This window comes from Malus domestica, chromosome 16, assembly GCF_042453785.1.
Source record: "Malus domestica chromosome 16, GDT2T_hap1".
In the NCBI taxonomy this organism is placed as follows: Eukaryota; Viridiplantae; Streptophyta; class Magnoliopsida; order Rosales; family Rosaceae; genus Malus; species Malus domestica.
The window spans coordinates 26,616,260-26,629,699 of NC_091676.1; the positions used below are offsets into that span (position 1 = coordinate 26,616,260).

A 13,440-nucleotide genomic window follows, 5' to 3' on the forward strand; every position below is an offset into this window, starting at 1 on the left:
TCATAGTAGTGTACTTGTCAAATCCTCTCCACCTCCGAGTCGTTTATATCAACTAAACTCTCTCTTTGCAAATGTTTTCAATCATGTATGTTTGCATTTTCATATAGGCTAGATATTGCAATTTTTTCTTCTTATTAAAAAAAATTGTGTGAGACGAAATGAAAAACTATGTTTTCATATAAGTTTTGTTACAACCCGTATCTTAGAATACTGTATTTTATTCTTGAACCATGTGAAAATGACTAAAATGCCCCTGATTAGGTGTCTTGAACTTAAATTTCAATTCTCATATTTTCTTAGTATCTTTAATTGCTTTCGTACTCACGAGCATGTGAGTGAAGATCAAAGTTATGAGGGTTAATTTATAAGTTTAAAGCGATGGAGGGCACTTTTGTAATTTCAAATAAGAAATTACTAAGTGGGATTAAACCCACTCTCGGTCCCTCTCTTTCTCTCATTCATTTTAGTCTCCTTCTCACTCTAAACTCTTTCTCTGCAACACTCACTCTCTCTAAGTATACTGAGAGCCATCACTCACAACCACCCTTCTCCGTTCAACAACCCAACCCCAAACCATCATTCTAGCATCCCCGTGACCTCAGGATCCCAAACCATCATTCATGTTACTTGGTCATATTGGTGTCCAACATGTTGCTTCACTTCTTCAAATTGCGGATACTTTCACCAAGTCTTTGGCTGCTGAACGATTTGCTGCTCTTACTTCCAAGCTATCAGTTCGATCACTGATGCGAAATATATAAGCACACAAATTAAACCCTCTTTTTATCAATTGTAGCAAAGTATGTAAGTAGGGATCGTTCTAAACCGGGGATTATGAGGGATTGCTAAACTCTTGAAAACTGACTTAAAAACGTAAAAACAAAGTTTAACACACTAAACTAGACTCAAAGAATGCAAAACTAAAATTTAAAACACTAAAACAAACCAAAAGACTCAAAACAGCAACCAAACACTCAAAACTGCCTTAAAAACACTTTCTGGACAGTTTTGAACACAAACACAAATTTTGACGAAATTGGGTTACAACTTGAATCAAAGCACTTAAAAACACAAACTAAATGGATTTCTAACTAATCTAACACTTTAAAATAAAGGGGGATTTGGTTTTGACGAAATTGAAAACAAGACAAAACGTTGTAATTAAAACAGATTGTAAAACGAATTTGGAGTTTAAATGGATGATTGATTAGTTAGAGGCTCTTTCTCCACACATGACACGTATGCAAACGACTCGATTTCCAGTTATTCCTTCATAGAATTATGAACGACATTGCCCCAAATTAACCGTGACATCACTAGCTAACTCTCAGATTTTCCTTGTATTATTGGATTGGATGGCATCATTCGACAGCCCAAAGCATTCTTCAAATGTCCCCTACATGACATCATAATAGAGATACGATCAAAGATCATTACGTTCAATGAAAACCATAAGCAATGACAAAGCACTTGCAACTATGACATCATGTCACTCATGCTAGGAATTGAACTTAACGCGATTGTGACTAGCAACCTTTACTACATATGAATATAAGTTTGTAACGATTATGTGAAACATCCTTATACTCTAGCATCAGATTTATGCATGCCAATCAAGTGTCGACCCCTAATTAACAAACACAAATAAGTTATTAATCAAATAGTTAAACCAATTGCATTCACGATTCAAGAATTCATAACTGGAATTTATCAAATCAAATTGCACACATAGTCATGGCTTTGAAATCACCCCTAACCAATAGGGGTTTAGCCACTCATGTTCATAGCAAAACGAAAAGAAAAAAAATTACACATTGAAATCATAGAACGAATTACACCTAGAATGCACCAACAATGAAGCTTGGACATCCAAGGGTCCTTTCTTCTTCCTTCTTGCTGCAGCACACAAGTGGGTGAGTGTATGGATTGTGTTTAGGCTCAGAAGTTATGGAGATTGGTGAAGGATGGGCACGGCAAAGGGAGGTTGGATGGTTTCTGCATGAATGGGAGTGAATGAATTGTTATGGATGGATATAGGTTGGTTATCGTGAAGGGTGGAGTCCTTAGAATGGTCAGAAAGGGGTCTTATTTATAGGGAAAGGAAGGGCTACGAATTTATTAAATTTGGAATCAGAAATCAATGGAAAATAGGCAAGAAAGGTGCAGAAATTAAAGAGAATGTGAAAGGAAATTCGAAAGAGAGTGTAGGACAGATTTAGGGATGTGTTTTGAGGCACAAAATAGGTAAGAATCCTCTCCCCTTGTGCAGCAAGAATTGAAACAAAAGGGAATGTAATTTTGGGTCAGAAATAGGTAAGAAAGAATCAAAAATTAAAGAGAAATAGGTAACAAAGATGTGGCACAATATAGGAAAGGTACTTAAGGTCAGAAATTAAAAGGGAAAGAGGATGTATGGTGCGGCAAGGGACAAGGGAGAAAGGGAAATGTGTTTTTGGTTCAGAAATTAGGGAAACATGGCAAGTGAAATTGTTGCACAAGAGGAGACAAGGAGGAAACACAAAGGGGACAAGGCGCCACCTTTGTAGGAGGTGCTGAAATTGTGTCTTCTAAGCTTCCAAACTGACTTCTAACATCCTTTAGGCCTTCAATTTCGTCAATCAATATTACTCCAAGCATAAGCTATTCAATTCATGCCAAAAACTGCTCCAAAAGGCTCCAAAATGCATCTTTTTGTATACTTTGTCCTTAGAACCTGAAATTGCACGAAAATAGCTTAAAATACTAAAATTACTAAGTACTAGCAACGTAAATGCAAGGAAACAAGCTAATTAAGTCGCATAAATATGCTCCTATCAAATTCCCCCTCACTTAGCTTTTGCTAGTCCTCGAGCAAAACAAAACAAAACAAAGCACAACCTAGACCTTCCAACAATTGTCTTAGGGATTTCCAATGCATATGACATGCTAAAAATCATTACTTACACATATTTTAGTCATCCTTACCCTCGAGCACATACTTAATCGTAGTCACCATTCACTAGTTCGCATATAATCCATTAAAACAACGTTTTTGAATGTAGTAACATGCCTTAAAGAATTCCCTCAATTACTTACTAGATATGCACTCAATTTTCACTCAGATTTTCTGACTACACACCCTACACTAGGTATATGTGAGAAGATTGATGTAAACATGTAAACTAGTACTCACATATGTTATAGCAAAGAAAGGACTTTTCTGGAATTATTAATGCATGTATATATATGATCTCATGAACGGAATGCTACTACTTAGAAGCGAGAACCAGTGATATCATATGCTCATACCAATTCCAAACTCCACATATTGAAATACACAACACTCAAGATAGAAGTCTAAGGGTTGTAACGGGGCTAAAGGTATTGGCTAACAAAGAAAGGTAAGGAAAAACAAACGTTCTTAAAGAAATAGTAAGCAAATTAAAGAAATAGTAAGCAAGGTAATGAAATTGACACTTAGAATTACTTTTGAATGCAAAAATCAACTTTTAAACACAAGGGAAGATTCATGCAACACTTAGGGTCAAATTCAAACTTTTGGACCCTTTCTTCAACAACCAACACATGTGAGTTCATTCTCACTTATTTTTCAACTCTTTTTCATACTTTTCACACACTTTTCTTCTTCTTTTTCTTTTTCCACGAAATTTTTTTTTATTTTTTTTTATGCCCTTTTCTTTCTTTTGACACACAAAACACACTTTGAAAACCCTTCCCCCACACTTGTTTTTCTGCAAAAATCAAAGGGAATTCCCTCTAAGTCATGCTTCACTATTCTTTAAGAACAAGGGTGTGGACAGTCCTAATCTAGGCTAGGTAGGGATAATGTGGTTAACAAAGAAAATAGGCTAACGAAGGCTCAAAGGGGTTAAACCTACAAAACATATGACAAGGGTGGATTTGGCTATTTGGCTTTGGTGGTAACTAAACAACTTCATCTTGAATATGTGTTATGCAAATCAATAACATGCTTTGAATGGAAGGGGCATGAGTTCTAGTATTTGGATCTATAATGATGAAACGCATTCTAAGTAGCGACCAAGCAAAGAATGATGAGATCATGCAATGACTTTAGAAAACAAGAATGCACAGATTAATAACTCTCCAAATAACGTTTAGGCTCAAGTCTCACAGGGTTGTAGCGTTAATTTGAGTTCCTTCCTTCAAGCATGTTACAAAAACTAATTTTTTTTTCTTTTGTGATTGCATGCGAATTCGTAAACTATAACTACAACCAAGCATAAACCAAAGAGCATATCAAACTTCCATCCATGTTTGTAACTTTCTTTAACAGTCATGTAATTAAAAACCAAATCCTCATCATTGTGTTGGAATGTACCCTAAGACACAAACAAACACACAAAAACAACTCTTTTTGGCTTTTTCAAAACAATTTTTCAAATTTTTATCAAATTTTCGGATTTTTACTTCAACACACACCAAACAGCTCAAAATGCACTAAAAACACTTAAAAACAGTGAGAAACAGCTTTAGAGGGGATAGGTAATAAAACCCACGAATTTGCATCAAAAATACTTTGTTATCCCCCCACACTTAAATCAAACATTGTCTCAATGTTTTAAGCATAAACTCACAGAAAGCAAACAAACAAACAAAAAACAACTAATTTTGATAAAATAAAGGCAGCAAAGATAAGGGTTTAGGAACGCAAATCTGAGTGTGGAGTGAAAGTTCCATCGTTCCTAAGTTGAATGCATGGGTTGCCTCCCAAGAAGCGCTTGCTTTAACGTCTTGCAGCCGGATGAAGACCTCCAATTAAGCTCCATTGGTGGCCAGGGCATGGAATTGATCTTTGAATGGACGGTGATACTTTAAATGATCCGGCAATGGTTTAAATTCTAACGTGGGTGCCTGAATCATCAAAATCAACATGTTAGTAGAAAACGTATTTGAAATTGGAGAAAATATCTTACCTTTTTGCTCCGATAAGAACTCAAGGACGAACACCACTTCTTTGAATGTTTCAGGGACTTTGAATTTGGCCAGATTTACTACGATGGTTGTGATCTATCCCGTGTCATCAAACTCAACTTCTTTGGGCTTTGTTGTTTCAAATACGTCCTCTTTGATGAATTATTGACATTCTCCAACCACTTCTTTTTCTTGAATCCTTCTTTTTGATGTACAAAGTTCTTCAAACAATTCAACACAATCTGAAACTTGGTTTGCTGTACCAAGAATTTGGATATCACTTTGCACCTTGGGAAGAGCTTCCACAATGTCTTTTTCACTCTCTTCTTGCTTGGGAATCAAAAACCTGCGAGGAAAAGGGACATTGGGTGGAATAAGGTTAGAATTAACGAAAATTGGACCCAACTTACCTGTATTGGACAGTGGTGGAGCATTGGGAGGCTGCGGCAAGGGTAGGCTGCGGCAAGGGTGGTTCTTCCCTTGCCGTGGCCTTGTCATCCTCTTCTTCTTTGAACAATAGCTGTTCATCCATGTTTTGGATTGGTTTGGACGTTTTTGGGCTTGTTCCAACCTCCATGCCACTTTCCAAAGTGATAGCATCTTGGATTTCAAAATTTTCCTTCAAATTTTCTATAGTTGAGTTGGAGAGTTCACTTTGCTCTTGAATTTGTGCCATGAACTCCATAATCTGCCCAATTTGCTCCTCCAATTTGCCCGTCTTCGTGGCTTGATTTTGCATCTCTTTGTTTTGATTTTCTACTTCCTGATTCAAAGAGGTGAGTAACTTATTCAACATATCATTATCCAGAGATGTACCTGAATTGAATTGGGCAGATTGTTGTGGTGGCTGTGATGGTGCATATGGCCATTGATAGAACTCTTCTTGCTGCCAATATCCACCATGTTGGAATTGTTGAGGTTCTCCCCACATGTAATCTGAATAATCTCTCCAATCCGAATTGTAAGCGTTGGAAAACATGTTGTCCCATGATTGGCTATGGCATTGATAACCCCAAGCATCTTCATTTGCAGCGAATTGAGAACATTGATGAGTTGGATATCCTTGCCCATAGGACACACCACATGTAGGGACACTTTGCATTGTGGTCCTTCCGGCAATCTGTGACAATTGAGAAGTAAGATTCGCCAATTGAGCTTGAATGTTAGCAAAATCCATGTCTTACTTCTCTAGTACCTGAAATCAAAGAAACAAAACTAAATCAAATATCAAAAGTAAATAAAACAAAGCAAAACAAAATCAGTAACTAAAACAAAAGACACAAAAAAGAAATAAAAATAAACAACGGGGGATTAGCAAAGTTGCTAATCCCCGGCAACGGCGCCAAAAATTTGATGCGAAATATATAAGCACACAAATTAAACCCTCTTTTTATCAATTGTAGCAAAGTATGTAAGTAGGGATCATTCTAAACCGGGGATTATGAGGGATTGCTAAACTCTTGAAAACTGACTTAAAAACGTAAAAACAAAGTTTAACACACTAAACTAGACTCAAAGAATGCAAAACTAAAATTTAAAACACTAAAACAAACCAAAAGACTCAAAACAGCAACCAAACACTCAAAACTGCCTTAAAAACACTTTCTGGACAGTTTTGAACACAAACACAAATTTTGACGAAATTGGGTTACAACTTGAATCAAAGCACTTAAAAACACAAACTAAATGGATTTCTAACTAATCTAACACTTTAAAATAAAGGGGGATTTGGTTTTGACGAAATTGAAAACAAGACAAAACGTTGTAATTAAAACAGATTGTAAAACGAATTTGGAGTTTAAATGGATGATGGATTAGTTAGAGGCTCTTTCTCCACACATGACACGTATGCAAACGACTCGATTTCCAGTTATTCCTTCATAGAATTATGAACGACAGTGCCTCAAATTAACCGTGACATCACTAGCTAACTCTCAGATTTTCCTTGTATTATTGGATTGGATGGCATCATTCAACAACCCAAAGCATTCTTCAAAGGTCCCCTACATGACATCATAATAGAGATACGATCAAAGATCATTACGTTCAATGAAAACCATAAGCAATGACAAAGCACTTGCAACTATGACATCATGTCACTCATGCTAGGAATTGAACTTAACGCGATTGTGACTAGCAACCTTTACTACATATGAATATAAGTTTGTAACGATTATGTGAAACATCCTTATACTCTAGCATCAGATTTATGCATGCCAATCAAGTGTCGACCCCTAATTAACAAACACAAATAAGTTATTAATCAAATAGCTAAACCAATTGCATTCACGATTCAAGAATTCATAACTGGAATTTATCAAATCAAATTGCACACATAGTCATGGCTTTGAAATCACCCCTAACCAATAGGGGTTTAGCCACTCATGTTCATAGCAAAACGAAAAGAAAAGAAATTACACATTGAAATCATAGAACGAATTACACCTAGAATGCACCAACAATGAAGCTTGGACATCCAGGGGTCCTTTCTTCTTCCTTCTTGCTGCAGCACACAAGTGGGTGAGTGTATGGATTGTGTTTAGGGTCAAAAGTTATGGAGATTGGTGAAGGATGGGCACGGCAAAGGGAGGTTGGATGGTTTCTGCATGAATGGGAGTGAATGAATTGTTGTGGATGGATATAGGTTGGTTATCGTGAAGGGTGGAGTCCTTAGAATGGTCAGAAATGGGTCTTATTTATAGGGAAAGGAAAGGCTACGAATTTATTAAATTTGGAATCAGAAATCAATGGAAAATAGGCAAGAAAGGTGCAGAAATTAAAGAGAATATGAAAGGAAATTCGGAAGAGAGTGTAGGACAGATTTAGGAATGTGTTTTGAGGCATAAAATAGGTAAGAATCCTCTCCCCTTCTGCAGCAAGAATTGAAACAAAAGGGAATGTAATTTTGGATCAGAAATAGGTAAGAAAGAATCAGAAATTAAAGAGAAATAGGTAACAAAGATGTGGCACAATATAGGAAAGGTACTTAAGGTCAGAAATTAAAAGGGAAAGAGGATGTATGGTGCGGCAAGGGACAAGGGAGAAAGGGAAATGTGTTTTTGGTTCTGAAATTAGGGAAACATGGCAAGGGAAATTGTTGCACAAAAGGAGACAAGGAGGAAACACAAAGGGGACAAGGCGCCACCTTTGTAGGAGGTGCTGAAATTGTGTCTTATAAGCTTCCAAACTGACTTCTAACATCCTTTAGGCCTTCAATTTCGTCAATCAATATTACTCCAAGCATAAGCTATTCAATTCATGCCCAAAACTGCTCCAAAAGGCTCCAAAATGCATCTTTTTGCATACTTTGTCCTTAGAACCTGAAATTGCACGAAAATAGCTTAAAATACTAAAATTACTAAGTACTAGCAACGTAAATGCAAGGAAACAAGCTAAATAAGTCGCATAAATATGCTCCTATCAATCACTTTCCTTTAGCTTGAGAGGGTGTGTTAAGAGTACATCCTCACATAGAATCAATGTATCAAAACCACCACCAGATTAGATTCTTACTTAGCTGATAAGCTTGTGATGTGTTGTGATTAGTTAGGTTTATTATGCTGAGTTGGCACATATATTTGGGATAGGATATTTATGTATAAATACCTTATGTATGGTTCTTTTAGATGAATGAATAACCACAATTATATTTCTCTCACTTTTTCTCTCTACAATTCTCTCCTAGTTTTCCTCTCTGGATTCTGAGTTTCAACATGGTATCATCACCATTGTCTAACTGACTTTGATCCGGCGTTTCCCTATCTTCTTGAAACTTCTTAGCATTTCTTGAATTTTCTTACCTCCCAAACAGATCGCTGCTTTTCTGATTTCTTCCTTTCTTCCCTCAATTTAGCAAATCTTGATATGACGATTGCCGCCAATTCCTCCAATTCCACTTCTCAACCTCCTACAAACCCTAATTTTCTAGCGAATCTCCCTCACAGTGACATCTCTAACCTCTCGATCATGTCGATTGGATCGATTTCCATTGCAAATGTTGCTGGAATGGTTCCGACGAAGCTCAATCGTCAAAATTATATTACTTGGCGCAATCTCTTCATCTTTGTCCTAAAGCATTTCAAGCTTCTTGGACTCATCAATGGCAAGGATTTGTGCCCTCCCAAATTTGTCTGAAACTCTTCTGGCGAATGTGTACTCAATGATTCTTTTGAAGCCTGGTGTGAGCGTGATCAGATTCTAACCATTTAGATCAACTTTACTCTTTCTGAAGATCTTCTTCCCTTGACCATTAGCATGGAAGACTCTCGCTCTCTTTGGCAATCTCTTGAGCGGCGCTTCTTTGGTGCTTCTAGCACATATGTGCACAGTCTTTGATCGAAGATCCAAACAATTCAGAAAGGTGATTCTTCCATGACCGACTTTCTGAATTTCATTAAAGATATCTCTGATAAACTCGCAGCCGCTGGCAAACCACTGACTGAATCTGATCTCATGGCGTACATCTTATCTGGACTACCAGATGAATACGAATCATTTGTTGACTTTATTGAGACTTGAAATTAAGCTGTGACTGCTGATAAACTTCATGGCCTCTTATTAAGTAAAGAAATCTCTCTTCAAAAATGTAAAACCAGAGCCTCTTCCTCATCTGCTGCACCATTTCATGCCTATGCTGCTCAATCCGCCAATTCTTGAGGTATCTCGAACAAAGGCAACTGGAACAACAACAATTTTTGAAATCGAAATCGAAATCGTTCTAATCAAAATCGGAACTTTGGGGGCAACAAACCTAACAACTGGAACAACAACAATTCTAGTGGTCTACTTGGTGCTAATCTTTCTCACCAAAACTGTGGTCAATCTTTCTTCTCTGGTCGATCTGTGCAATGTCAGCTATGCCTACAATATGGTCACTGGGCTCCCACATGCAATCGTCTCTCTCAGTTTGCATCCACCTCAACCAACACTTTCACTTAAGCTCCTATAGCAATGTCTACCATGACTTCTTCGGCACCTTCTAGCTATTGGCTCACTGACAGCGGTGCATCCCATCATGTCACAACTAATCCCTCCACACTTAACTCTGTCATCCCTTACTATGGAAGTGATCAACTCTTCGTTGGAGATGGAAAAGGTATGTGCATTTCTCATACCGGTTCTGCCATCATTCGTAGAAAGCATGCTTCTTTTAAATTGAATGATGTTCTCTTATTTCCTCAAGCATCACATAACTTGTTATCTGTTTACAAGTTTGTCTATGACAACTGGTGTTCCCTGACATTTGATCCTTTTGGGTTCTATGTCAAGGACTTAAGAACTGCGAAGATGCTTTTCCAAGGCCCTAGTGAAGACGGCTTGTACCCCTTCTACTGGAATGCCTCCAATGGTGTTTCTAGCATTGCAATATCTCCAACTGCACTAATAATTGCTAAGGCTGACATTTATATCTGGCATCGAGTACTTGGACACCCTTCTTGGGAAGTTTTACATTCTATTGTGCATAAGAATAATCTTCTTGTAATTGGTTCTGTTAGAAATTTGTCAGTGTGCACTGCATGTCAATTTGGGAAAGCTTATAGGCTCTCATTTCTTTCTTTACCTTGTACTTCAACTAGACCACTTCAGCTTTTCCACACTGATGTATGGGGTCCCTCTCCCATATCTTCATGTACTGGTTACAGATTCTATCTAATTATAGTGGATGATTTTACTAAGTACAGTTGGCTTTATCCTCTCTATTTCAAGTCTGATGTCTTTTCTACTCTCAAGACATTTCTTTTAAAGATTCAAACTCTTCTTGCTTCAAAGTTCAAAGTAAAAGATCAGATTCAGGGGGTGAATTCTTGAATAAGTCACTCCAAGGTTTTCTTAATGATCAAGGCATCACCCATCAGTTGATTTACCCTCACACTCCTAAGAAAAATAGGTGTGCAGAGAGCAAGCATCGACATGTTGTGGAAATGGGCAGAACACTGTTATCTCATAGTGGTTTACCTGCAAAGTTTTTGAGTTGAAGCTTTTCAAACTGCTATCTATCTCATTAATCGATTGCCTTCTCAATCCTCTGTGATCAGTCCTTAAGAACTCATGCTTCATGCTTCTCCAAAGTATAACACACTAAAAACTTTTGGATGTGCATGTTATCCATGGTTACAGCCTTATTCCAATGATAAATTTGACTCAAAGAGTAAACAATGTGTTTTTCTGGGTTATAGCTTGAATCACAGTGGCTATAGGTGCTTGGATCCTATCACCAATAGACTCTACATCTCGAGACATGTGGTATTTGATGAGTCCTTATTTCCTTATAAGCATCTTTCTTCTCTGATTTCATCTCAACGATCATGTTCACCAAAGCACTTCAATCCTCCTATGTCTCTATCTCTTCCATTACCTGTACCACACTCTGAGAAACAACCAAATACTCCAGCTTCTTATTCTGAGCAACAAGATACAACTTCTCCTGTTCCAGATTTGATTCCCTTTCCAACTACATCTTTTAGCACAGGAACATCTCCCACTACCTTACCTACATCATCATCATTCCATCCTCCAACTCCTGTCAATAATCACCTGATGATTACAAGTGCAAAGGTAGGTATTCATAAACCCAAGGTGTTCACTGCTACTAAACACCAACTCCCATCTGCAGTAGATTCTCTTACCAAGTTATCCATTACTCCATCAACTTTTCTCCAAGCCTCTAAGCATTCTCACTGGATGGAAGCTATGCAATCTGAGTTTCAAGCATTGCAGTCTACTGGAACTTGGGAATTGGTTCCTAATAATCCAACTTACAATCTTGTTGATTGCAAATGGGTTTTCAAAGTTAAGCACAAACCAGATGGTACCATTGAAAAGTACAAGGCAAGACTTGTTGCCAAAGGTTTTCACTAACAGGAAGGTTTGGACTTCTTAGAAACCTTTAGTCCAGTTGCAAAGCCTACTACTATCAGGATCTTACTTTCCATTGCAGTTAACTATGATTGGTTTATACACCAACTGGATGTAAGTAATGCCTTCCTTCATTGTCATTTAAAGGAAGATGTATATATGATTCAGCCCCCTGGTTTTATAGACCCTTCCAAACCTCATCATGTCTGCAAGCTTAGGAAATCACTTTATGGCCTTAAACAGGCTCCTCGAGCTTAGTATGAGGTTTTCTACAATGTTATTCTTTCTCTGGAATTCAGTTAATCATACTCTGATACAAGTCTTTTCATTAAAAGGGATACTTCCATTACTTTATATTAGTTTATGTTGATGATATAATCATCACTGGAAGTTCAACTATTGAGTGTCAATCTATTATCTCCAAACTGCAAGCTTTGTTCCCTGTTAAGGATCTGGGCGATATTCACTATTTTTTAGGCATTGAAGTTAAAAGATCAACAGAGGGCTTGCTTATGCATCAGTCTAAGTATGCATTAGCCTTGCTCAGAAAGACATATATGCTTGGCGCTAAACCTTGTGCAACACCTGTCTCTACTTCCAAACTAGATCACTCAGGCACACTATTTTCTGATCCCACTCATTATAGGTCCACAGTTGGTGCTTTACAATATCTAACTTGGACCAGGCCTGATTTAGCCTTTATTGTAAATCAAGTTTGCCAATATATGCATTCTCCAAGAACCATTCATCTTCAGGCAGTCAAGCACATCCTGCTATATCTCAAGGGCATGGTTGATTCAGGGCTTTGGTTCACTAAAGGCCCTCAATATCTCACTACTTGGTCCGATGCAGATTGGGCAGGTTGACCTGTGGATAGAAGATCCACCAATGGCTATTGTGTGTTCTTAGGTCCTAATCTAATCTCTTGGAGTGCTAAGAAACAAGCCACGGTTACTAGATCATCAACAGAGGCTGAGTATAAGTCTCTTGCAAATACTGCTGCTGAGATAACCTGGGTGTGCAAGATTCTGCAAGATATATCCTTCCCTTTGCTCAAGACACTAATCATCTACTGTGACAACAAAAGTGCCATTGCTCTTGCATTCAATCATGTTTTCCATGCTCGAACCAAGCATGTTGAAATAGACTATCACTACATCCGCGAGAAAGTTTTACTTGGTCATATTGGTGTCCAACATGTTGCTTCACTTCTTCAAATTGCGGATATTTTCACCAAGTCTTTGGCTGCTGATCGATTTGCTGCTCTTACTTCCAAGCTATCAATTTGATCACCTTCCTTCAGCTTGAGGGGGTGTGTTAAGAGTACATCCTCACATAGCATCAATGTATCAAAACCACCACTAGATTAGATTCTTATTTAGCTAATAAGCTTGTGATGTGTTGTGATTAGTTAGTTGTATTGGGGAGGGGGGTCGGAAACTGTTGTGCCAGCCATCCCGGTGATGGGTGAGATTAAGGGAGTAAAATTATGAGCAGTACGTTTATAGTACATCAAACTCTGCATGCGCTACTCTTGTATCACATGACCTTGTTGTTTAGCGACCTTTTCATGTATTTTAGCAAACGCATTAGGATCAATAGGCCGGTATAATAAAGTCAACGAAATCAGAATTGCCCTCGGCATCTTTCCGA

The 13,440-nt window shown here is 37.8% G+C and overlaps 1 protein-coding gene across 1 annotated transcript; it reads left to right on the forward strand.

The window, feature by feature from the left end:
- The first annotated feature begins 9,882 nt into the window (after nucleotides 1-9,882).
- On the forward strand, nucleotides 9,883-13,076 carry LOC139193089 (uncharacterized). The gene is made up of 4 exons (XM_070816050.1): nucleotides 9,883-10,027; nucleotides 10,115-10,433; nucleotides 11,109-11,779; nucleotides 12,697-13,076. The coding sequence occupies exons 1-4, from the start codon at nucleotides 9,883-9,885 to the stop codon at nucleotides 13,074-13,076; spliced, it is 1,515 nt and encodes a 504-aa protein (XP_070672151.1).
- The last annotated feature ends 364 nt before the right edge of the window (nucleotides 13,077-13,440 follow it).